Source organism: Leptonychotes weddellii, chromosome 12 (assembly GCF_054177405.1).
Source record: "Leptonychotes weddellii isolate Sample4059 chromosome 12, ASM5417740v2, whole genome shotgun sequence".
NCBI classification, from domain to species: domain Eukaryota; kingdom Metazoa; phylum Chordata; class Mammalia; order Carnivora; family Phocidae; genus Leptonychotes; species Leptonychotes weddellii.
The window spans coordinates 30,277,471-30,304,302 of record NC_138380.1 but is presented as its reverse complement, the minus strand read 5'-3'; the positions used below and the strand labels follow the sequence as shown (position 1 = coordinate 30,304,302).

General features: G+C 37.7%; 1 protein-coding gene across 4 annotated transcripts in view; it reads left to right on the top strand.

Annotated features, from left to right (window-relative positions):
* TES (testin LIM domain protein) overlaps positions 1–26,586 on the top strand; it is a 47,605-nt gene extending 21,019 nt beyond the window's left edge. For all 4 annotated transcript variants that reach the window (XM_081800216.1, XM_081800218.1, XM_081800219.1 and 1 more), the window contains 6 exons: positions 4,584–4,669; positions 16,032–16,284; positions 17,411–17,743; positions 19,234–19,449; positions 19,869–20,027; positions 25,317–26,586. In XM_081800216.1, coding sequence (XP_081656342.1) covers positions 4,584–4,669; positions 16,032–16,284; positions 17,411–17,743; positions 19,234–19,449; positions 19,869–20,027; positions 25,317–25,505 — 1,236 coding nt within the window. In that variant the 3' untranslated portion in view covers positions 25,506–26,586. The remainder of the gene's footprint in view (positions 1–4,583; positions 4,670–16,031; positions 16,285–17,410; positions 17,744–19,233; positions 19,450–19,868; positions 20,028–25,316) is intronic.
* Positions 26,587–26,832: the final 246 nt, after the last annotated feature.

Below are 26,832 nucleotides of genomic sequence, written 5' to 3'. Positions count from 1 at the left end.
GGGTCCTGTGCTTCCGGGAATCCTGACCACAAAAGTGAAGGAGGGAGAGAAATTGGCTGAGGGCAATGGAGTTCCAGACCCTTGAACTAAGACTAGGAAGAGTTGGGGAATCCCAGCTCCTGTGACCTCTGCCCGAAAAGGCCTGGGAATAGGCCCCAAGAAACTGTGCCTGGGGCAGCTCTGGCTCTGAAACTCATTTTATTATTGAGTTGAATGAGCACACTTTCCTTCATCTGAAATATGTTTGACTTGTGAAGATGCCTAAATGCCTAAGTTGTGGTGGAAACAGAAACAGAAGAAGTTTGCCTTACACCAGTAGAGATATGTCCACTCTGGTGCAATTTTATTATATAAATAGGATTAACAGGATTAGAGAACACATTGCATTCTAGATGTGGACCTGGGCAAGCACCAGCATGAGAAGCACGTATCTTTGTTATTAGTGGCATTGTGCCTTTCTATCCTAACAGAGGTTGATAACGAGGGTAAGGATATGGAAGAAGTTCTCACCCAAGAAGAGGCATAGGTTAGAGATTTTCATTGCTGAGTTTCAAGGAAGTTCAAGTTTTATAGCTATACACTTACAGCTATAAAATAATTTCTTTTAATGAAATTCCTCTAGGAAAACAAGTTTATTCCCAGTCTGAAACTCTCTAATCACTTTAGCTACGAACAATGGTTTTGAAAGCTAGGTGTCTTTTCGTTTGTATGTTTATTTTTAATTAGAACTGCTTTCATTGAATTACGGCAGGAGAGTGTATCATATTGCCATGATCTCATTCCACTCTCTTTCATTTACTCATTCCCTCTCTCTGATATTTTGAGAGTCCCCTCACTCCTTGTGTCTGAGCATTTGGGGAAAATGAAAGTGTGTGTGTTTGGAAAGGTGCGAGGGACACTTTCTTCAGGTAGTTATAAACTATACTGAAGGAACCTAGATGGAGATTTTGCTGGCCTTCTAGGCACGCCAGTGGGGCAGGCAGGGAGGATGGAAGAACACTGGAGCAGTGCTTTCCGAGCTTTCTGGGGCAGGCTGCAGAGCTGTTTCCCTCAAATGACTGCTTTTTTTCAGAGTCAGGTTCCTAGTCTCCCCAGAGGGGGCTCTGTGGCGTGGCTACCAGAGCTTGAGGGGTGCCTGCATGGCTTTCTCGAGTGCTTCTTCCTTCCCAGTCTCATCCTCAGAAGATTATTTCTTCCTTGGGAAAAGGAAGAGAAAAGGAGAAAGACAAAAAAGCTCCCTCAGCCTCTTGCAAGCCTGATCCGATCACCTTTCAAATGCCCTAAGGTGTCCCATCTCTAACAATGTCCTCTTCTGCCACAAACCTTGACATCAGGTGTCTCCTCTGCCTTAAATGTACTTTTTCTTCTCTCTGCTGAGTCAGGTGCTGCTCATCCTTTCAGCTCAGTTCAAGCATCATTTGTTCAAAAGAGCCTCCCCAGCCTTCCTGACAGATTTGTATCTTCCCATTCTACACCTGTCAGTCATTACATTTAGAGGCTTGTAGTCCTTTCCCTTGAAGCAGAAATGGGCCCGGGAATCTTTGGAAGACTGAAGGGATTGCACCCGATGTTCTGTGGAGGTCAGCCCCGCAGCACAGTGGTAGGTTAGCAAGCTCTTGACTGGCTGTGCAATCAGGAGCAGAACGGCCCTCCTTTTGATTTTAGTTTCCTGGCCTCTTACACCAGGGGGATGCCTAGGCCTGTCCAGCAAGAAGAATATGTGGGCCACTTTAGAAGACGCGTTCAGGAAATATCACCAGTTTTAATAATTCTAGTAGGTAAACTGATCACTATTTTAAGAAGATAAAAAGCAGGTAGGAAGGAAAAAATTTGCCCCTTTCCAATGCTGACTTTATAAATTGGCAATGAGGGGTTCCTGGGTGGCTCAGTCGTAAGCGTCCGCCTTTGGCTCAGGTCATGATCCCAGGGTCCTGGGATCGAGCCCCGCATCGGGCTCCCTGCTCCACAGGAAGCCTGCTTCTCCCTCTCCCACTCCTCCTGCTTGTATTTCCTCTCTCGTCTCTCTCTCTGTCAAATAAATAAATCTTTAAAAAAAAAATAATAAATTGGCAATGAACTGCACTGGGCCTTAGTGTAAAACCTCTGCTGACTAATTGGGGTTCTAGTTATATTAGCTAAGCTTCCAGGTTCCATTCAGAATTAGAGAATGAGATGCTATTTTTCCAGTATGCTTGCAGTATTTTATTAAGGCCAGTGTTGTTCAGTCCAGGTGATTCAGATTTGAAGGCAGGTAAGAATTTGTGGACATTTAATTTAATGTGTGTGTGCATATCTCTGTCATGAGATAAAATGTATTTCTTACTGTGAATTATATACAAGAGAGTTTAGAAGCAGCTGATTTAAGCTAAACTATGTGATTAAGCCTTAATGTCATCTTAATTTTCATTTGGGATCAGAGTTTGGTAGGAATGCATGAAACCACCTATGAAGGAAATCCATATACCAGGTAAATTCAGGATTGTTAACTCTCCTGTAATGGAAAGCTAGAAAGAGCTTAAAAAAGAATACCCTTTTTTAGATTTGCCATTCATTTTAGTCTGGATATCGTAATGGAGAAAACTCTTTAATTACATTCCTTACAAAAGACCAGAAAACTCAGGGGCGCCTGGGTGGCTCAGTCAGTTAAGTGTCTGCCTTCAGCTCAGGTCATGATCCTGGGGTCCTGGGATCGAGCCCCACATCAGGCACCCTGCCCAGCGGGGCGCCTGCTTCTCCCTCTGCCTCCCTCACCACCCCGCTCATGTTCTCTCTCTCAAATAAATAAATAAAATCTTTAAAAAAAAAAAACTCAAATAACCAGTTTCTCTCTCTTTTGCTTAACCCACTTTATTTCTGTACTGTGAGCTGTGATCATCAGTGACAAGGAAACAATTTGATTCCTTAAAAAAAAGCAAGAAAGCAAGCAAGCAAAAAAAGTGTCACCTAGTATTAAAGTATACAACTTCAAAATCTTTGTAAAATTGGTAATGGGGACATGGCAAAAGTGATGAAGTTTAGTTAATACTGGACAGATTTTTATCACCTTTAGAGAGTATGCTTGAGATGGTCTGACTTAAAAATAATGTGGGTTCCCCTGAGCAGCTGGGTAGACCTTAGTTATGGTAAGAGGATGTGGTCATTTTCTTCAGAAAAAAAAGGAAGGGCTTCATCTACACTTGAGGGCGTGGTCAGACTGATCTTTCAAGGAAGAAGTAACAGTGTGGTTTAGATTGCATAGCAAAAACACAACTTGGTAAAGTTACAAAAGGGTGCCCTGGTAGAAAATCTATTATTTGTCCAGCTTGAACTCTTACTCCAGGCACTAGGTGGTAACAAATTTGTTAGCAATCACTGATGTGATATTTAAAATACAGAGTAGCCTGGTCACTGGTGATTTGCCCATGTGCTGATATAAGGTGGGCTGATCTTTTTTATTCTAATATCAATAGTTGGGTAAAAGAGCTTACATTGCCTTCTTGTGTCCTTCCCTCATCGGCACCACCCCCTTTTCTGTTTACTAAGTCATGTCTCAGCAAGTTCCCAAGGATTATTGTTTAATATGATTAAAAACAATAGTTTGTTATAATAAGGGCAATAGTACATCCCCTCTCTGCCCACCCTAGGCATAAAAGCACAGTCGTCTTGGGCGCCTGGGTGGCTCAGTTGGTTAAGCGACTGCCTTCGGCTCAGGTCATGATCCTGGAGTCCCGGGATCGAGTCCCGCATCGGGCTCCCTGCTCAGCAGGGAACCTGCTTCTCCCTCTGACCCTCCCCACTCTCATGCTCTATCTCATTCTCTCTCTCAAATAAATAAATAAAATCTTAAAAAAAAAAAAAGCACAGGCTTCAGAGTCAGGAAGACCTGAACCCAGATCACTTCTCTACCATTTATTTATACTTTGAGCTTAAACAAGTTCTGTAACCTCTCTGAATTTCAGTTGTCATCTCTATAATATTGCCTACTTTATAAGCATTTTGTGAGATTTTATAAGATTTCAATAAGTGCTTACTTCTGTCCCTGGCATTCAATATATGCTTGTTGTTGCTATTATTATTATACTTATAATAAATAATATTTTGAATATAATAAATATATAAATAATAAAATGGATCATAAATTAATAAAATAAATGAATAGTAAATAATAAAATGAAATAATACTATTTTAATCATAATCCTAAAATCTTTTTCATATTCCTTGTTTGCTGTAAAATATGTTAATAGGGGGCAGACTTGCTTCCCAAGCTCTGGCTCTCTGCTCCCTGTTCCTATTGTATACAGGGTGTATAGTGGCCAAAGACAAAAATTTATGACTTTTTGCAACTTGAGGTATTTATAGTCTTCTACACAGTTGTATTCTGGTGCTTTTCAAGAAAAAAGCAATAAGAATTAAAGGTATGTTGTGTAGGTACTTCCAGTCCCCATATCTATATCTGTCACCATTAATCAAACAACGTGATACTCATAAAAGAGTTGTTTGAAATTATATCAACAGGAGTGGTAAGTGGAATTAGAAGTGGAATTTATTGAATTTTTAAGATTTTTTGAAACTGTTATAATACAAATTGTTTTCTCCTTAACAGATGGGCTTAGGTCATGAGCAAGGATTTGGAGCCCCCTGTTTAAAATGCAAAGAAAAATGTGAAGGATTCGAACTACACTTTTGGAGGTAATATTTTAAAAAACTACAACCACATGAATAATTTCTGCTCTTTGACAGTGTTTCCTCAGGCAGTGGAGATTTCTTGCGAATTCTCTAGCATGGTTGCTAAGTTGTAGATCTGTCATATTCTTTTCTAAGAAATAAATAAAAAATAAATCTATTCTGTCTTCCTATCATTAAGTGTGACTGAGCTAACTGGGCCATAGTAACTATATTTGGAATTATTTGCTGTCCTTCATATTTCCTGAGTCTAGAATACCGAATATGTCTCTTTTCTGAGCAGCAAGTAAGTTTATGGTAATCTGTCACTATTTATTATAATTATTATTCTTTTCTTAAAAATTGGTAACTTTGCACATTTTATCTGTATATTTGCAATAAATAATAAATATGGCTAATTAAGCATTCATGTGCTAGTTGTCAGGACATAGACTTGAACCTAAGGGCTCTTCAAAATTTTCAGCTATAAATTTACCACTGAGAAACTTTGAAACACTTAAATTAAAAAAATAATAATTCATCTCCATTGTCTTGGCTTGAATCAAGTGCACATACATGACAGACAACTGTTAATGGATCAAAAATGTGAATTTTGAAAACAAAATGTGAATTTTGTGTAGATCTGATTTACATATTTTAAAGTGATAATATATCCTATACATCTAAAAATCGCTATTTTAAACCTGTTCTTATAAGAATAAATGTTGTTCATCAATGGCTGTCAAGGACTGTAATGGTAGTTTATAAATCTGTTCAAAGTTAGAATCGGCATGTTATTGTTAGAAGAAAAAAGTTAGTCATCAACTATACATCATTAAGACAAGGAGAAAAAGTTAGTCATCAACTATACATCATTAGGACGAGGAGAAAAATTAGTCATCAACTATACATTATTAGGACGACAGATGCCTTGTTAGAATAAACCTCACTTGAGAACCTCTGTTCTCACAGTGAGAACCTCACCTCTGTACTGCATATTTCCATAGAAAACTCTCTAGAATAAAAAATTTCATCTGTTCTTGGGGCTGTGTACAATGTAAGTTAAAGGAGAATGTAAACAAATAAAATTTGAGATATTAGGCTCTTTTAAAGGTTTATTTAGCAAGTTTTAGGAAACAAAGACAGTTGTTTTAAATAGTGGGGGCTTCCTTACTCCCTGTCTTAGCTCAGGCTCCCATAGCAAAATCCCATAGACTGGATGGCTGAAACAACAGAGACATATTGTCTTCTAGTTTTGGAGGCTGGAAACAGAAACCTCTGCTCGCCAAGAAATGACGGTACAGTTCTTTATTTGTAGGGAGCTAAAATTTTCCAGGGAAGTTTTTAATTACAAGACTTTCATGGCTCTTCCCTGTGCCCCCTTTTCAAGGGACATAGCAGTTAGGCAGCATGTCTGTCATGGTTTTGAAAGGTAAAGTCACTAGACACAAAACAGATTTCATGGATTAAACTATTTGAGCTCGGACAGCGCACACCACTTAATTGTGCTCTCAGTGGGCTGTGTAGAGAGTTGCACTGCCCTCTGCTGGGCATGGTTCTTACTGTGCAATCAAAATAATCTTTTTAGGTTGGCTATAGTTGCCAAAAACTGCTAATGACATTTTTAAAGCTTATTCCTAAGTGATAGCATCTTTTCTCTAAAGCAGAAGGTTAGTTTAGAGTAATTCTTATTTGTGCTATATTATTTTTCTATTGCAGATCACTATAATCTGAGACTTTCAGATAAAAATGTCAGAGAAGAGCTGACTTCTGTGGCCTGAAAATCACTTTTTTGTTTTCATTTTTCCATTTACTTACCTTGGTATACTCTGAGAATTTGTTAGGAGTCATAAAAGACTAGGGTTTTGCCACAGCCTCCAGCCTCCAGCCTCGCTTGGATTTATACAGATCGTCCAGAAGGTTACTTAGTAGTTCTGTCTTCTTCCTGGCATGAATTCGGACACATTTCTCTCTCAGAATTCTTGATAATTCCCTGACTTTTTCACCATAACTAGAAGGCTAGAGGGCAGGTGTCTTCGACTTCCAGATGAGCCATTTTTAGTATAGTCATTGAAGTAAAATATGCTGGGCTGGTTGTCCTCAGTATAATGAAGATTCCAGGTCTGGTCTAGGGCCATAGAGCTGCTGTGATTAAAGTGGGACATAGAGTCCCAGGATCCTGTCCGCTGAGCTTCCTCTTCCATCTTCATGGTAACCCTTGACTTCTAGGACCCGTAGGGCTTCGTGGGGCACATTGTGAACATCAGAGCTAAGTTAATTATTCCCCACTTTTCAGCGATCTGACTTCCATGCAGCCATAGAATGGTCTTGAAAATGGATACTATTGTGTACTTCCCAATAGCTTAAGAACCTTCATTGCTTTCCCACTTGGCTTGATCCTTTAGGCAAAATGTTTGGCCTCAAACCTCAACATCTACTCCTGCTTGCTTGTCTAGTCTCCTCTCCCACTTCCCCTCCAAGCACCCTGTGCCTCAACTGCTGAGGTACATACTGTTCCCTGAAATACTTGTAGTGTTGGTTTTTGTGTGTGTGTGTGTGTGTGTGTATGTTTCCTTTAACTGGAAAGACCCTACATCTTACCATCATGAAACAAAAAGTCCTTCCTATTCTTGAAGTCTCGGTTCAAGCATTACCTCTGAGAACTCTTCCTTACTCCCTGTCTTAGCTCAGGCTCCCATAGCAAAATCCCATAGACTGGATGGCTGAAACAACAGAGACATATTGTCTTCTAGTTTTGGAGGCTGGAAATGCAAGAAGTTCAGTATCAGAGCATGGTTGGGTTCTGGTGAGAAACCTCTTCCTGCTCTGCAGACGGCCACCTTCTCTCTGTGTCCTCACATGTTCTCAGTGCATGTATATGGAGAGAGAGATCTCTCTCTTCCTCTTCTTATAAAGCCACCAGTCCTATCATATTAGGGCCTTACTCTTATGACCTCATTTAACTTTACCTCCCCAAAGCTCTGTCTACACATACAGTCACACTAGGGGTTAGGGCTTCAACATACGAATTGGGGGGGAGGCACAATTCAGTCCTTGGCATCCTCTTCCCTGCTTCTACACACCCCCAAGGAAAGTAAGGGGTCATTTTTGGCCTGAGCACCTTGTACACTTGTAGGAAGCCAGGAAATAAATCCTCAGACCTCACTATTCTTCTTCACTCGGATTTCTTGCTGGCACCTTCCATTGCTAGGGACAAGGTAGCCCAAAGCTGCAGTCCTTACAGGTCAGCCTCCTAGAGCATGGTTCAGGGTACTGTGCAGAAGGGTGCAGAATGGATCTGGAGAGTGAATGAAAGAGATCCAGCAGGCATGATTGCCTGTTCAAGGTGTGTTACAACAGCTGTGAAAAAACTAAAAATGAATTCTTAGTCTTATGGAAGTTTAGAGTGGAACTTGGAACTTAGCTAGTCAGACCTCATTTTTTAGATCAAAGACCTAAAACCCAAAGGAAGTTAAAATGACTTGTTTGAGCCTATTAGATATTAATAAGAAATATAATTTATGAAATTGCCTGTGGCACACACTAATAAGCACTTATAATGATTTTCTATTGCTGCATAACAAAATTACTACAAATTTAGCAGGTTAAAACAACACTTAGTAATGGATTCCATTTATGCTTTAGGCCAGAAATCAAGGCAGGCTTAGCTGGATTCTCTGCTTAGGATTTCAAAAGGCTGAAATTAGGTTTTGGCCAGGTTGGGCTCTAATCTGAAAACTGGGATTAGAATTTGCTTCTAGACTCATTCGTGATGTTGGTAGAATTCATTTCCTTCATTTCCTGTGGTTGTAGGTTGTCCCTGTTTCTTTGCCAGCTGTCAGTCAGGGACTGTTCCCAGCTTCTAGAAGCCACCCACATTCCTTGGCACAGGGCCACCTCTGCCTTCAAAGTCACTAACAGTGCTTAGAATCCTTTCTATGCCTTAAATCTCTCCGGCTTCCTCTTCTGCGCCCAGCCAGAAAAAATTTGTTTTTAAAGGGCTCGTGTGATTAGATTTGGCACACCTGGATAATCTCCCTTTGTCATATGTAGTAACATAATCATGAGGGTGACACCAGAGGGTGCAGGTCAAAGGGGCCATCTTAGAATTCTGCTTACCACAACACTTTATGTCCCTGATTGTAACTAATCTTCATAATACCCTTTGAGGTAAGTGATAGTATTCCATTTTATATATGAAAAATCAGAGGTTTAGGGAAATTAAATGACTTACCAGAGGCATGGCTTATAGATGGCAGAGCTCAAATCTGGACCCAAAGCTTGCCAAAACCTTCCTCATCACCACCTTCTACATGGCAGAACAGAAACTAGAAGCCATGTTCATGTGCCTCATGATCAGTGAACTTTGGGGGCTGCATCAGGCTGTCTTCTCTACAGTGTGGTGCTTTTGGGACATATACGTCTTTGTGGACAATGACGCTTTAACTGTGAGCTCTGTCTGTCTTCACTGCATCAACAATGACAAGACTAGAGAAAAATAAAAGGTTGAGGAAGGCTGATACTTACTAAATAAGAGCTGTTGTCTTCTGGACACACTTCCAAGTAATATCTAGAGCTAACAAATATTTATGAGATATTAAGACACACACCCAAGATTTTGAGTTTATAGTCAATCATTTCATTTTGAAAGTAATATCATTAGGATAATAGTTATTCATCATAGAAGTGATAGAATTAGTCTTTTATCTAATAAGATAGTAGCATTTTGTAAGAAAAGTGTTACTTGAATGTAGCATACATCTGTCCAGAGAATTTCTGATTGGTTTAGGGCTGGCTGAAAACTAAAAATTTCCCACCATAAATGGATTAATCCTTGTGTGGAATCCTGTAACACAGGCCCGCACTTAAGTCCATATAAGTATATCCCTGTTATAAAACGGCAGCTTCCAACCATTTTAAAATATGGTTTGTAGCAGTGCCATGACCATACCTTTAAATCACTGTGAATACGGGCAGTATGTCAAAGCACTCCAGTTGCTACTACTTGCCTTGTAAAAATAATATTTTTTACAAAGAGTGATACAAAAATAATTTCCCTTTGGGCGGGGATGAAAGATAGTCTCTTGACTGCTTTCAGCTTGAAACTGTAAATCTGTTTATTTTTCTGAGACAGTGCTTTTGCTAAATTTTGGTATACCCTCTCCTGGATTTAACTCAATCCAAAGTTGAAATGTAAAAATGTGAGTGTACAGTTTCGATTTGTTATGCACATTAACCTTGTGTATGTGCTAACACCCTAAACTTTTTTGTACAAAGAACTTTTTAATACAAATAACCCTACTCCCCCATAACTTAGAGCTTCGCAGCCTATCAGATTACATTTGCATCTTTTTTTAGAAGTCATAAAAAAGACCCTTTTAAATAAACTTAATTCTGAATTCACTTCTTTCTTCCCCAATTTTTATTAACATTAACAGTTTTGTTAACTTTTATTAACATCCTATGGAGAATTTGAGAAGTGCTCTATAGGAAAGACAGGTTAGAAGATTTAGAGATTTGGCAACTGTGCTAAGTATGGTAACTGACTTATAACGCCCTCAAAAACTGCTATCAAATTGGTATAGCTCATATAAATGTAGTAAACAAGCTGTTTGTCTGCATCTTTCATCAAAAGTTACTGGTGAAGCATCTGAGGAAAGATATTAAACAAACCTTACAAACATAGCCCCAGCACGTGGGTACTGTGCTCACCCATGCCATTTTTGTTTTGTTTTAGGTTGGCATAAAATCAATTTTTTTAAAGTTCTTCATTTTCTTAAGAATAGAATAGAATCTGGGTTATTTTAGGTTGAAATTAATTATGTAATAAATGTCCTACTCATTCTCATGCCTTTTCTTGTGTACCAAGATAATGATATCCTTTTCTCCCCTGATTCCTCAACAAAATTTTCCTTTCAATAAACTTATTGGCTATCTTCCTAATGACTTTAAAAGTTCTTAAAAGAGGGTGCCTGGGTGGCTTAGTCGGTTAAGTGTCAGACTCTTGATTTTGACACAGGTCATGATCTCGGGGTCCTGAGATCAAGCCCCACACTGGGCTCCACGCTCCGCTCAGTCTGCTGGAGATTCTCTCTCCCTCTATCCCTCCCCTGCTGACGTGTGTTCTCTCTCTCTCTCAAATAAATAAATACTTAAAAAATAAATAAATAAATAAAAGTTCTTAGAAGATATTTGTAAAATATCTTGGCACCTGGCCCAGATTTATAGGTTTCTTTCTTGAACGGTGGTTTGTAGCTATCCCTTTTTATTTTAGAAATGGAGCTCTAGGGTAAAGGGTCTCTAAGGGACGTGGTCACTCCAGCTGCTTAGTGATGACAACTTGAACTGAAAGAACCATTCCACCCTCTTGAGTCATATTCTTGCCAAGTGTTCTGTTACTGCTTTGCCACCATGCTGCAGCGAGGATGCAGATGAGGTTTATAATGTATCTGTGATTTTAAAAGCTATCATGAATCAGTTCATGGGTTTTCCTCACTTAGAAAACTGAAAACTTCTTTTTCCCTCATCAACTGCTGCTATTGGTGTATTGTTTTAACCTGATTTTACCTACTTAATAAAGGTATGTTGGGTGGGGGAAAGGGTGGATGGGGAAATTAGATATTCTCAGAATGTAAATCTTCCAAGAATAGCCAGGACACATAATAAGAAAAAGTAGAGAGATGGCTCTTATATCATTGGTTAATATACCTTTTTATATATAATACTTTCATAGTAAATAGAACTTATTTATTCTACAGCTTATCACAGTGCATGCTTTAGAAACCAGCAGACTTTATTTCACATGCTTTTTTTGTCTTTCAAATTCTAAAATCTAACTCCCCTTATTTTATGGTGCACATGTTGTTCTGGTGTAGAACTGGATAATAAACATTTCCAAAGGAAGTCATATCCTTCATCACATATCCTTGTAACTTTATTACTCCCTTCTTTAGTTAATCACTTTGCTGACTGTTCGGATGCATGCCATAGTTCACAGCCATATAAGGATCTATTTATCTATATTAAGAACTAACTTCCCAGCCCTAAAGAACTAAAGTCTCAGGAAGGTCTGATTTTAAACTTGAACCAAAAGCAATGTGATAGTTTTATGGATAATTATACTGTTTTTGTTAACTGAAGAACAAGAATGAAGAACATACTGTAGTAGAATAATATGCTCCTTTCCATGGGATGGGAGTATGAGATAACCAGATGTAAGAGTCTTTTATAGCTGAACTAGAATATGCAAACTCTTCAGCCCATTCTTACCAAATAAAGATTTCTAACCAATGTGTGCACGAGGAAATTAGTTTGCCTCCCCACCCCCCATATCTCTGACTCTGTCTCTCTCTCTCTCTGGGACTGCACGAGTCAAATCTAGTATTTTTAGTTTGCATACCTTACCTTAAGAAAACAAAACACAAAAATCTATAATTATTTAATAATTTGTTATTTGGCAAAGAGATTCATTTAAGAATTTTTAGTTGTTTTTTCCTAATTTAGTAATGTAGAGAAATCCAATTTATTAATTTTAAATCCAGAAAACTTACTAAACTCTTACTGATGTTAATACATTTTTATATGATCAGTCATAGCGTCTATGATTAACAGCAGTTTAGTTTCTCCCTTTCTGATGAATCCTTATAACTTCAATTTCTTTGATTTTTCTTACTGCTCTGATTAGTACCCACAGGACTGTGTGAGTGAAGTGATGGCAAGGTTGCTTTCTTGCTAAAATGAATGCACTGAGTATGATGTATGTTGAGTGTGGGTTTTTTTTCCCAGAAACCCTTCCTAAAATTCTGTCTAGTTTCCTTCTGGAGCTAAAACTACTAAGCAAAATGTAGTCAGAAGAGATGTTAAAATGTATTGAAATATATTGAATGCATTTTTTCCCCTGCATCTTATAAGAAGCAAACATTTGTTTTATTAGTTTCTGCTATTTTTATTTTCCTTCCATGTTCTTTAGTCTTATTCTCCATTTTTCATAACTTCCTGAGTTGAACTTACTCATATTATTCTCTTGTCCTTCTAACTTGAGCATGTTAGCTATGCCTTTTCTCCTAAGCACCCCCTCAGTTTTGTTCTGCATTTCAAGAAGTAATAGTTTTGTTTTCTTTTTTCCTTAAAATGTTATTTGGTTTAATTTCTATTGTGATTGTTTGTTTCAATATTGAATTTTTAGGAGTCTTTCAAAAGTACTTTCTAGTTACTTTTATTAAAATTATGTTCAGTTAGCCAACATATAGTACATTATTAGTTTTTGATGTAGTTTTCAATGATTCATTAGTTGCATATAACACCCAGTGCTCATCACAACACGTGCCCTCCTTAATACCCATCACCTGGCTACCTCCTCCCCCCACCATCCTCCCTTCTGTAACCCTCAGTTTGTTTCCCGGAGTCCATAGTCTCTCATGGTTTGTCTCCCTCCCTGATTTCTTCCTTTTTTGCTGTTGATTTCTAACATAATTATATTCTGTTCAAATAATGTGGTTGATGGTGATTCCTTGGGCATTTCTTGAGACTTGGTCTATCGGTATGTGTTCAGTTTCCTGAAGTGTTTCAAATGTTCACAAAAAGAAGTATTCTTCAATCACTGGATAGGATATTTTTTATGTGTCTGCTTGATCAGGATTATTGTGTTATTCAAATCTTTATTTCTAATTTTTTAGTGTTACTATAATGAGTTTGTCTATTTCTTAAAATTCTATTATTTTTGCTTATATATTTTGAGTAGCTTATTAAGTTATATTAATTTTAGACCTGTTACATCATAGAGGTGATTTTAAACTTCTGTCACTATGTAGTGATTCTCTTTAATACTCAGTAAAGGAAAAAGCATTAAAGTCTAAAGTGTATGATATTAATATAAGTATCTAACTTACTTTTTGTTGGAATTTGCCTGATGTATCTTTTTGCATCCTTATGCTTTCATCCTTTCTTTGTCCTTAAATTTTAAGTGTCTCTTCCAAGTAGCATATAGTTCGATTTTGTTGTATTATTCAGTCTGAAATTCTTTGTCTTTTAACTGGAGCACTGAGTCCATTTATTGGGACTATTGGTATATTTGGATTATGTTAACCGTCTTATAATTTGTGCTTTCTACATGTCCTAATCTTCTGAGTTTCTTTATTCTCCTCTTATTGCCTTCTGTTTAATTACTTGCATTTTATATCATCATTCCATTTTCTCTAAGTTTAGAAATTATATGTAATATTTCCTTTAGTTATCTAGTTAGTTTAATATGCATGCTTAACAACGTCTAATGTTAATCTAGATCTTCACTATCTTCCTGAACAATGTAAGGATATTACTGTGTTTTTTTTTAATTCTCAGACTCCTCCCTCTAATTTATATGCTATCATTGCCCTATATTTACTTCCAGCTTATGTTTTTAACACCACAAAGTCTCTCTACTTCTCTGTTTTCCTCGGTCACCTCTTCCAGCTTCTGCTTCTCTGCCAGACTCCTTCCTGAGTCCTCACCTTTTCCCTGTACTCTTGCCCAGGAGATGAAAGTGATCTGTTCAATTTATATGCAAATGTGTCATTCCCTAACTCCCAAATTTATATTTTCTACCAGGCTACAGTTTTTAACACCAGATCTACATATCCTACAATCTACTTGATATCTTTACCCTGTTTTGTAGGCATTTCAAACTTCAGTAGTTGAATTTTGGAGAACTTTGATCAGCCTTCCCCCCAACTACCTCAAATCTGTTCTTCTTTTATATTTACTCTCTTAATAAGTTACATTCCTTCTACCAGCTTACTCATCCTGAAAACCTGGGTTCATTTTCTGGCAGATTGGGCCTTCCCTTTACCATCACTACGTCCACAGCAACCACAAAATTTAGTCAGTTTTACCTTCGAGGAGATCTTAAATCTGTTCTTGTTTTTCCATCTCCACTGTTAAATACTGTAGTTCAAGCTATAACACATCTTACCTAGACCACAAAAATAACCATCCAAAATATAAATTCCACTTTTGAAGTAGTGATCCCTGTTACTTTGCAAACTGGATGCACCATTGACATGTTAATCGGTCTCCCTCCTTCCAATTATGTCTACCCCTAATCCATTCTCATATAATAGGTGGTACAGTTTTGAGAATGATAGATCTAATCATGTTAGTCCATTACCTAAAAGCCTTCAGTGCCTCCTGCTTATTCTTTAACCAAATCCTTTAATGTGTCCTACAAGTCCCTGCATGATCTTATGCCTCCCTCCCTCTCCAACCTTGTCACTCCCCATTTATTTACCTCACTGCAGTCCCGCCAGCCCTCTCTGATCATGGGACCTAAGGGCACAAGCTCTTTCCTAAGTCAGGACCACCACACATACTCTTTCTACCCAGTGTTTGGAGGTTTTTTTTCTCTTTCTTTACCCCATCTCAAGTACACGCACACACACTTCATACTTGTTTCATTATCCCTTAGATCTCAACCTAAATGTTAGTTTCTTATGGAATAATATTTTTATGGAGTCCTTTCCTCACCAATTCCAAGTCAAAATTAGGCCCTGTCAAATGACGTATCCTGTACTTTTCTTTACTATCACAAATGCAATTATAGGGTGTATCAATCTAAGTACATTGCTATAAGCTAAGCCAAGTACTATATATAAGCTAAGTACATTGCTAAGCACATGGACGTTTGTGTATGTTGCATGAAAGAATGATTACCTGCTAGGCCAGATTGGGGAAGGGGGACATTTCATTTAGTGGTATCTTTTGTTTCATTGCTCTGAAAGTCCAAAGACTTTCATCTATCTGGTTTTTTATACATATGAAAGCACATAGTAAGTGGTCACTAAGTGTTTGAAGAAATAAAGGGAAAGGAAAGGAAGAGAAAGGAAACAGGAAATGAGAAAGGAAAGGAAAGGAAATTAGCAAGGGGACAGGAAAGGAAATGAGGAAAGCTGAAGCTGCATCTAGGATTATAGTCCTTGATCAGAAAAGTTATATCAACCTCCGTCTCACTTAGAAAAAACCCAAAAACAAAAGACTTAGGTAATGGCTATGAAATATTACCATGCAATAAAATATGAAACCTCTTGCTGTAATAGTATTTTGGTGATTTTATTTACTTGTTGATTTAAGAAAATGAGGAATACCGGATGAGGTTTTGCTCAGATATGCTCCCTTGAGCATACACTTTTTAATTAAGACCTAAGTTTTTGAAGTCTTATAATGTGAAGGTACATTTTTATGTTTCCTTGCTTAAATTTATGGATAGCTACTTGGAATCCCCCCACGCAATAGCTTGCCTTTCTATACCGTTATATGGAATGTGTATAAAAGTATTTTATAAACTATAAATGTATGAGTATGCTTACTTATTTATTAGGTATAATTAGTTATTGTCAACTTATTTCCAAAATTATAGAAAAATATGTCGTAACTGCAAGTGTGGCCAAGAAGAGCATGATGTCCTCTTGAGCAATGAAGAGGATCGAAAAGTGGGAAAACTTTTTGAAGACACCAAATATACCACCCTGATTGCAAAGCTAAAATCAGATGGAATTCCCATGTATAAACGTAATGTTATGATACTGACCAATCCAGTTGCTGCCAAGAAGAATGTCTCCATCAATACAGTTACCTATGAATGGGCTCCTCCTGTCCAGAATCAGGCATTGGTAAATAATAAGGGGAAGGGCAGTCTCTTTGTTAAAGTTTGGGGGCTACTTCTTTAGGGCAGTCCCTTTAGTGACCTAATCAACCTCAAGTCTGTTGTTTTTCTGGGGTTCCTATTACTTTGACTTTCAACTCCTATTGATTTTTGAAAGTAAAATTAGATACCTCATAGAATTTTCCTGACTACTCAGGTATGTTAACCTTTTTCAGGGAATGGTCTGACATTCTTAATACTTAATGAAAAACAGATGTTTTGTATATATCTAGTAACTTCTAGCTTACTCTTGAGAAGATATCTCTTAAGATAGCAAAGAATATCTGAAAGAATAGAATTTCTACCATTTTTTCTTTTTTTTTTTTTAAAGATTTTATTTATTTATTTGACAGAGAGAGACAGCGAGAGAGGGAACACAAGCAGGGGGAGTGGGAGAGGGAGAAGCAGGCCTCCCGCCGAGCAGGGAGCCCGACGCGGGGCTCGATCCCAGGACCGTGGGATCATGACCTGAGCCGAAGGCAGACGCTTAACGACTGAGCCACCCAGGCGCCCCTCTATCATTTTTTCAAAACTCAAAAAATGTTCAACAGTATACTTTACTGTGTCAGGCAAAAAAACAAAAACAAAAAAACAACAAACCCAGTAATTTTGTGTCAAACTCCTTTTACTGTTATAACAACCAAATATGACATTTGGAAGTCTTTTAAGAAGATGAGTTAAGTCATTCAAGTGAATCTTATGATAATGTCTTTTTTTTATAATGATGAAAATGCTGCTGATCCATAGGCCATTCTAAACATTTAAACACGCCTTCTAAAAATTTGTGTTCTCTTGCAATTATACATCTGTGTATATAGCACAGGTAAACATTAGTAACCGAAATCTTCTTATAAACTAAAAACAAAGGTTTAATTTCATGGAAAAAAATGTATTTATTTTTACTGAACTAAATCTATTTACAGTACCTTTTGTGATGGTGTTAACATCTGAAGATATTTATATTTTAAAGACTGTTACAAATGGATAAAACCCCCTTCTTTCTTAAATAATTTGCTTCCGATGTGTGCTATGAAATATTGCTTGTCTGATGGCCAAGGCATCTCCCGGTTAACGCTGGTCTCCCTGGGGCCCAGGCCAGGCGGTACATGCAGATGCTGCCCACGGAGAAGCAGCCGGTGGCAGGCTCGGAGGGGGCGCAGTACCGAAAGAAACAGTTGGCAAAGCAGCTCCCCGCACACGACCAGGACCCTTGCAAGTGCCATGAGTTGTCCCCCAAGGAGGTAAAGGAGATGGAACAGTTTGTGAAGAAATACAAGAGCGAAGCTCTGGGAGTAGGAGATGTCAGACTTCCCCGTGAGATAGATGCTCAAGGCCCCAACCGGATGTACAGCCCTAGTGGGGATAGAAGCACCACAGCAGGCATGGGGGCCACGGAGGACAAATCGGCTGAGCAAAGAACTCCGTATGTAAGTACAGCGCTCCTGGCGTTGGCCCAGTTGGTCTATTTTTACAGGTTCTTTCCCGTTCTTTGAACATTTGGCGGGGGGGGGAGGGGGGCGGCATTCCTGTGTTTCCAAAAGGAGTAAGTGAAGGAAATAAATTAAAATTCAGTTGAGGTTTATTTTAGCGAATCATGTTTGTGACCTCTATCTAAAGCTGAGCTTTCTGATTATCTGTTGCCAAGGATAATTGTGAGTTTTATGTATACATGGTAGTTAGCATGGGTGTCATGCTGGAATACAACATGCTCCTCTAGAATCTGCTTCTAAACATAATTTTGGTGTTAATTGTTTATTTCTTCCCATAAACAAGAATAACGTATGCTTAGGTTAATTCAGTTTTGCTTATGAGAACATGCCTAAAATTCATAATTCAAATTTATGTGGATATACAGTTGACCCTCAAAAACATGGGTTTGAACTGTGCAGGTCCACTTATACACAGATTTTTTTTTTTTATCAATACAGTATAGTACTGTAAATGTATTTTCTCTTTCATATGATTTTTTTTTTAAGATTTTATTTATTTATTTGACAGAGAGAGAGAGAGCGAGAGCAGGAACACAAGCAGGGGGAGTGGGAGAGGGAGAAGCAGGCTTCCCGCTGAGCAGGGAGCCCGATGTGGGGCTCAATCCCAGGACCCTGGGATCATGACCTGAGCTGAAGGCAGATGCGTAACGACTGAGCCACCCAGGTGCCCCCCGTATGATTTTCTTAATAATAATTTCTTTTTTTCTAGCTTACTTTATTCTAAGAATTCAGTACATAATATAACATACAAAATATGTGTGAATCAACTATGTTATTAGTAAGGCTTCAGATCAATAGTAGACAATTAGTTAAGTTTTGAGAAGGTCAAAAGTTATATGTAGATTTTTGATTGCGTATGGGGTCAGCACCCCTAACCCCTGTGTTGTTCAAGGGTCAACTATATAGTCAATCTTATTTTTAAAAAAATCTCCCTTAGAGAGGGAAATTGAAGTCTTTTTTTATACCTTGAAAGTAAAAGAGAATTGTGATACAGATGAACAAAACATAAGGGCTAAACTTAGTGTAATATAGTTCTCGTAGATACAATTAGCACGTTAACCAATAAGGCTTAGTCCTTTTAAAAAAAAAAAAAGAGAAAAGGTACTAATAAGCTCTAAGGTAACATTTTGAGAGAACCACTTAAAAATTATGGTGAAAATTATTGTTGCCCTTTTTCTGTAAGAGACTTGATTCAGGAAACAGTGCTCCGTTACCAGCAGGGCACAAGAATTAGGTTTGAAGAGCGTGGAGAAAGCCTAGAAATTCCATTTCCCGGAAGTACTGACATCTTATCGTCTCCGCGGATGAATTACTAATTTTAGTAGGAATTCTTTCTCTTGGAAGTTGTTTCTGAATTCCTATGACACTAATGATGAGAAATGCCAGTCTTAACGATGACATATTGTTTTGGACGGCTTCCCTTTCAGTCCTGCTACTGCTGCAAACAGAGTATGAAGGAGGGTGACCCAGCCATCTACGCTGAAAGGGCCGGCTATGATAAACTGTGGCACCCAGCTTGTTTCGTCTGCAGTACCTGCCACGAACTCCTGGTCGACATGATTTATTTCTGGAAGAATGGGAAGCTGTACTGTGGCAGACATTACTGTGACAGTGAGAAACCACGATGTGCTGGCTGCGATGAGGTATGTTGTCCGCGGCTCCCGCAGGCAGGCTCCTTCTGGTGTCCCCATAGAGTCCGTCCCCTGACCATCCGCACCAGGCTGTCCTGGCAGAAAGCCCACATGAATTCACCAAGCATCAGTCTCTTTCTTTACATGCAGAGGAGTTGAGTGGGAAAACAACTTTTAACTTCAGGCATTCGGAGAGTGTCCGTGTTAACTGTGTTGACAATGCAAGACTGTCCAGGAACACAGAAGAGTGATTTGGACTAAACTAAATAATAACCTGAGTTTAAACATTAGGCTATTTTCAGACTGAGCCCAGGAAAGTGGGTTGATTTTACTTATGGATCTAAATCCCTTATTGGTCTACAGAACCTGGCTTTGTCATCTATAGCAAAAAGGAAAATACATGATTCCTCTTATTTTTGCCCTCTTCCCAGTTGATATTCAGCAATGAGTACACCCAGGCAGAAAACCAAAACTGGCATTTGAAACACTTCTGCTGCTTTGACTGTGACAACATCCTAGCTGGGGAAATATACGTGATGGTCAATGACAAGCCTGTGTGCAAGCCCTGCTATGTGAAGAATCATGCTGTGGTAAGAAGCATCCTGGGGTATGGTTGCTTGACCTGCTGCAGGACTTGACACTCTGACTTTATTTAAGCCAATGAGAAACAGAAAGGACTATGCTTAAGTAGGAAACCTGCGATTCCTGCCATAGGGTGTTAAAATCCAGGTAACTCAAAAACAGTAATATGCATTGACTGTGAGCCACCTCAAGATTTCTATCTGTACAGTTTACACTATAGATTAGAAGTGCTACTTAGTCATCAAATCCCCACTAAAAAAAAGTTTTTTAATGGGAATGAGATTGATTGGTTCTCATCATACAGATCACGGTCCATTTACATTAAGATTTTTTAGGAGCTGTTTGCATTCTTTAGCTGTTTGAGTGTTTATGGTTTCTGTTCATGTTCCTAGAGCCCCCCACTGTGGCTTCATTTTTTTTTTTTTTAAACCTGGAGATTGTACAATGCCTGTTTCTTAAACCCTCATTGAATTGATTGACTATAACAAAATTTGACCTGTGTATTTAGATTTATTTGTATCAGCCAAACATTCAAATATTTAATGTGAGAGTATATTTTTTTCTTGGCTCTACCCTGCTTACACAGAGCTGCTATTGCATAATGGCCAAGAGATAAGCAATTTAGATAAAGGATAGATAAAGAAAGTTGACCATATATAGTCAAGTTCTTAATCCAAGGGATATTAAAATGATAGACATTTACTTCTTTATAAGCAGGAAAATATGTACTAAAGTTCCCCAGAGCTATCACGTAAAGCAGGCTCCTGGCTAAGGAATACAGTGACGTGTTTATATCGTTCTAGGGGTGTGGTACTAAGCGAATAAGGTAACAAGTTTTGATGCCAGTGCCAGTTTTCAACCTTTATCCATTCCCTGGGTATAATTCATCATTTTCTATCAATTCTGCCTCATCCATAAATCTCAGATCCTCACAGTTACAACTATACTCTACTTCAGACCTTTATTTTTTATCATTTGGATTATTGTAGTGCCCTCAGATTTGGTCTCCCCACTTCCATTCTTCATCTTGTCCAAAGCCACCTTCCATAATGATAGAAGATAAATCTTCCTGAAATGCAAACCTAATCATTAAGACTTTGCTTAACAGATCCAGCCCCTTCTTGCCTGTTCTACTAGTTACCCAGCCCAAATCATATTCAACAAGTTACTCATTTTCTAGTTTACGCACCATTCTTGGTCTTCTACTCACACTAACTCCTTTGTCTCATGCACCCATTCTCCTTTTCACCTGACCGTGTATGTTCCCCTAGACTGTATGTTCCCCCAGACTCAGTTGGAGGCAAGCTTTTTTAGAATACCTTTCTTGATTTTTTTTTTTTCCCCCCAAGTTCCACCCCTTTTTCTCTGGCTAGGATGCCTCTCTGTGCTCCCATGAGGCACATCTGTGTGTAATTAATACCACCCTTCTGTCTCCTCCCCTAGACTATAAGCAGCTGGTGGATAGAGCTTGCCTTTTTATTTCCATGCCCTCAGTGTCTACCCTTAGGAAATGTTCAAGTGACTTCTTTGTCTTCTAATATTTCTCATTTGCTTTGGGATCAACATGGGCCTCCTTATACCTGGGAAAAGGATAATGAATCACCATGTGACCTAGTACATAATTTAGTTAAAAACCACTTCTCTAAATATTATTGCTACAGTTTCTTTAAAGGTAGATGGTTATCATAATGTGTATTTTATTGTAGGGTTGTGTGACCTTGGTCTCAAGGACTAGGATGCAAATTCCATGCAGGCAGGGAATTTTGTCTGTTTTGTTTTCTATTTCTAACACTAGAACAGCACAGCAGATACTCAATAAATACTGAATAAAGCTTTAAGCAAATGAAGCTGCTTTAGGTAACTGTTACAAGCTTCTCTTCATTACATTGTAACTAACCAATAGAGAGGAATAACCAGAGATATTATTAAAACACAGAAAATTTGTAAATTATTTAGCTTTATAATGTGGCATGATTTCTTTTAGAAAGTTTACTTTCCCAGTAAGGTGTACTATTGCCCTTTGTATAAAATTAAAATGAACAACTCTCTCCATTGCCTGCACAAACCAGCTAATGGCAGAAAGAGCTATCCATGCCACATACGAAATGATGTAAAATTTTGAAGATTGTCTAGTTCAGGGTTATCAATCTGCTTAGATCTTTTAATCTTCAAACAAATTGTTTGTAGACCTGAAGGCAAGAACTCAAAACAGGGAATTTCTGTGGGGGAAAAAAATAACTTAGAAAGAGGATAGTGGGAAATACACTTAGTTTGTCTCTGAATGGTCTCTGGAATTCTGGTCTCAAATGCCCACCCCCCTGAGTTCACATCTCTGAGACTTCACAGGAACCTCCTGCCAGAGAGCTCATTACAATAAGTGTTGTTAATTTTTTCACACTGTGTATGCAAATAAACTAAAAGAAGTAGGAGAAACTGAAGGAAATCAGAACGAATTGAAATATTAGAAGCTTAAGAACCCAGAAAAAATCAAATGCCAGGCAGAAAGTGGTAAAGCACATCATGTCCTAGACCCTCAATGAGGCCTAGGCAACTTTCAGATTTATAAAGAATTAGGAGCGGTAAGTTTTAGCTGGGACTATGTGTCAGACTTTGGGATGAATGACAAATTACTAGCAAAACTAAATTATATAAAACCACAAACCCTAAATTCCTATACCATTCAGGGTGTTCATTAGTTTCTTTTTTTTTAACCTAAGCAACTTCTTTAATTTTACATATAATTGAATAGTAGTTATCTCTTTTTTAAAATCACAAAAATATGAGTTTCAAAAGATATAAAAAGATCCACAAATATTGTTAGAGGGCCGAGATAAACAAGATAGGTCATGGTCGAAAAGCATGGTCTAAAAGCAATTTAAAAAAAAAAATGTGAAATGCTTCTATTTTATACAAAAAAGTTTAAAACATTGAAAAATTAATATGAAACAAAACTGCAAAGGACAACATTCTAAATACAAATCTACAAAATATGAATATATGCAAAAGCAATTGCTTTCATGATACAGCTACAAAGTAAGAGCACATTTATAATTAAAACACCCATTTTTGTTGTATTCAGAAATAGTGGTGCATTCATCATGGAAAGAGAATATCTCCCTTGCTTCTCGGGAAACACTAGGTAGACATAACATGGGAATTAAGCAGCTATAATCTCTGTAATTAGAAGCCATGTAGCTCTAAAAAGTATGGAAAGTTGGGGTGCCTGGGTGGCTCAGTAGGTTAAGTGTCCAACTCTTGATTTCGGCTCAGGTCATGATCTCAGGGTCGTGAGACTGAGCCCACCTCGGCCTCGGCTCTGCGCTGGGCATGGAGCCTACTCAATATTCTCTCTCTCTCCCTCTCTCTTTCTCTCTCTCTCTCAAACATAAATAAAATCTAAAAAAAAAAAAAAGCATAGAAAGTATGTTGCATGTTTGAAGTAGATATTTGTAACAAGGCCTCACTTCATACTTCACATCCTAAACCAGTTTCCCCACTGAATAGCAGCCACATTTTAAGGTCTTTTCAAGTAGGGATGCTCAGGCTGAATGACCTATCCAGGTCAATTTGTTGCTTTATCTACTTGTTATTAAATACTTAAAAACTTTAGATAGTCACATTCATTCAGAATATGCACAAACAAGAAGACCTGTGGACTGTCTAGTGTTTTAGAAGTCTTGATAGGGTAGTTTTGTTTTTTGCTAAAATATTGAGGATTATTCATTTATTTTCTTTATATACCTGTTCAGCTAAAGAAGAAAATCATGTGTGTTTGTGGATGTGTGTGTGTGCCGTATACTTATTTGTACATAACATACACTGAATTCCACAGAGAATAAAGTATTAATGTTTTACAATATTAGATTATACATAAATTATGACTTAGAACAGAAGCCAATTAACTACAAGTTATATTTTTAGTGCAAACTAATTATTCTCAAACACTGTCAGTATTTTTAATTGAGTCCTTAATTATTTTGAACATGATTTTCATTTCATACTGTCTAGAAATTAGTGATGTTAATAATCTCATGTGTCAGAGGTAAGACTAGTAAAATTACTACTTCAAAGCTTTAATGAGTGAGGAAAAATCTTTTTGAAGACTATTTTTTAAGAGCAATATTAGGTTTACAACAAAATTGAGAGGAAGACACAGCAATTTCCCATATAACCCCTACACTTACACATATATAACCTCACTCACCTGAATGCTACATTTTTTACCAAAGATTAATCTACATCCACATATCATAATCACCCAAAGTACATAGTTCACCTCAGGGTTCATTCTTGGTGTTGCATATTCTGTGGGTTTGGACAAAGGTATAGAATGGGCAAATGACATATACCCATCATTATAATATTTTAGAGAATATTTTCACTGCCCTAAATGTCCTCTGTTCTCTACCCATTCCTCTCTCCCACCTCCCTATCCCACCACTGGCAACCACTAATCTTTTTATTTTCTCCATAGTTTTGCCTTTGCCAGAATGTCATATAGTTGGAATCATACAGTATGTTGCTTTTTTAGATTGGCTTCTTTCTCTTAGCAATGTGCATTTAAAGTTCCTCCCTGTCTTTTCATGGTTTGATAGCTCCTATCATTTTTTTAGCACTGGTTAATATTCCATTGTCTGGATGTACCACAGTGTATGGATCCCTTTACTAGCTGACGGATATCTTGGTTGCTTCCAAATTTTGGCAGTTATGAATAAGGATTCTCTGAATAACAATGTGCAAGTTTTTGTGGGCATAAGTTTTCAGCTCCTTTAGGTAAATACCAAGGAGCACAATTTTGGATTATATGATGAAAGTATGTTTACTTTTCTAAGAAACTGCTAAACGGTCTCCCAAAGTGGCTATACATTTTGCATTCCCACCAATAATGAATGAGAGTTCCTGTTGCTCCACATCTTCACCAGCATTTGGTATTATAGGAAAAATCATAAAACTTCTTTATAATTACTAAAATAGAATACACTGGAATGAAACTGCTTTGAAACTTGCCATCCAAGACTTTCTGCTTCAAACACCATGGGGATATCCTGTAAGCACCAAATCACCTGTTCGGTCTTCACCTGTTATTTCTCATAGTGCTCAGCCTATAGACGCCCATTAACAGTGGTTGCCTAAAAGGATTAACTGGAAGGTCACTCTCAGTTACATATTTTTGAAGTGGCCATTCTCAGTTTAATTTACCATCTGAAAGAAAGGTATTGTTTGTTCTAACATGAAAATATTACCATCACAGTTTGATCTCTCATCCTCTTCTCTTATTTGTGTAATTGACTTAACAGGTATGTCAAGGATGCCACAATGCCATTGACCCTGAAGTGCAGCGGGTGACCTACAACAATTTCAGCTGGCATGCGTCCACAGAGTGCTTTTTGTGTTCGTGCTGCAGCAAGTGTCTCATTGGGCAGAAGTTCATGCCAGTAGAAGGGATGGTTTTCTGTTCAGTGGAGTGTAAGAAGATGATGTCTTAAGAGGAAAGTACCAAGCAATATTGAGCCATAGCTATCCTAAATGGTCTGCATTTCTACTGTAAAATGCAATTTGGAAAAATAAATGGAAAAAAAGAAACTGTAAAGGAAACCAGGAGATTTTGTTCAGTATCTATCTTTGCTGTTTTTCCTTATCAATTTTTTTCATCTCAATTTTTAAAACCTGCTTTAAGCATTTGATTTTTAAAACAGTAAAGAATTTTATCTTTCCTTAGCTTTCCACATGTAAAATCTTGGAGGTGGAAGCTTGGGTTTAATTAATCTTCATATGCCCATCCCCCTGTGCCAAACAAAAAAAATATATGTATATGACACTTAAAAATTAGTGTGCTGAAATGGAAAGATGCACACTGCTAGTTCTATATTCTTCTTCCGCTCTTGTGTAAAATGAAAGGAAATTAAACTTGCCCTAATGCCAAGGCTCTGCGTTTATTGCCTTATCTTATTCACTGAACTTTGTAGTGATACTCAGTGAATTCTTTTGACAAAGAAAAGAGAAACGCAGCAGAGTACAGAGAGCTGTTATCATTCTAATGCCTTTGCTCTTTTCTCATTTAGGCAGAGGTAGCTTTATTGCATTTCTCTTTTTTTTTTAACTTGCCTTACCTCACAGCATTCTCTTTGTAAGCTGTTGACCTCTATCTGTGGCCTTAAATACTTTATTGTCACATGTGGCATCCGCTTTTTACTTCTGTAGATGATTTCTGGCTTGGACATAAAAGTCAAGCCATTCATTTATGTTTTCAATCCAAAGAACATGTATACTTTTTGTACCCAAGAAACTATCACTTGTACTAATTGCACTTGCCTACCATGGTTTGGATAGATTTTTTTTTTTTTTTTTTTTTGCATGAACTTATTTTCTAATGGATACTGTCGTATGGTGCTTCTAAACCTGTTCAAGGGTATATATCAAAAGTCTTCTTTGCCTATATACTTCCATCCTTAGATATTTCTAATGTTTATTTTTCCCTATATACTTCCATATATAGCTATGCACTATAAAAATGAAACTGAATGAATGATACGTATATTCAAAATAAAGTCTCTTTCACCTCTGCAATTGTACCTTTATTCTTCATAGCCTTTCCCTTAGAGAACAACAAAAAAATTCCATCTGCAGTTGAGCATTTGTCTCAGCAGGGGGCGTTGTCTCCACAGATAAAGCCTCAAACAATAATAAAAGCTGTTTCTGACAAGACAGCTTTTCGTTATGATGAAGGGATACATTTTATGAAACTTTTTTTTTTTTTTTTTTGGGAGAGAGAGAATCTCAAGCAGGCTCCACACTCAACGCAGAGCGCCACGC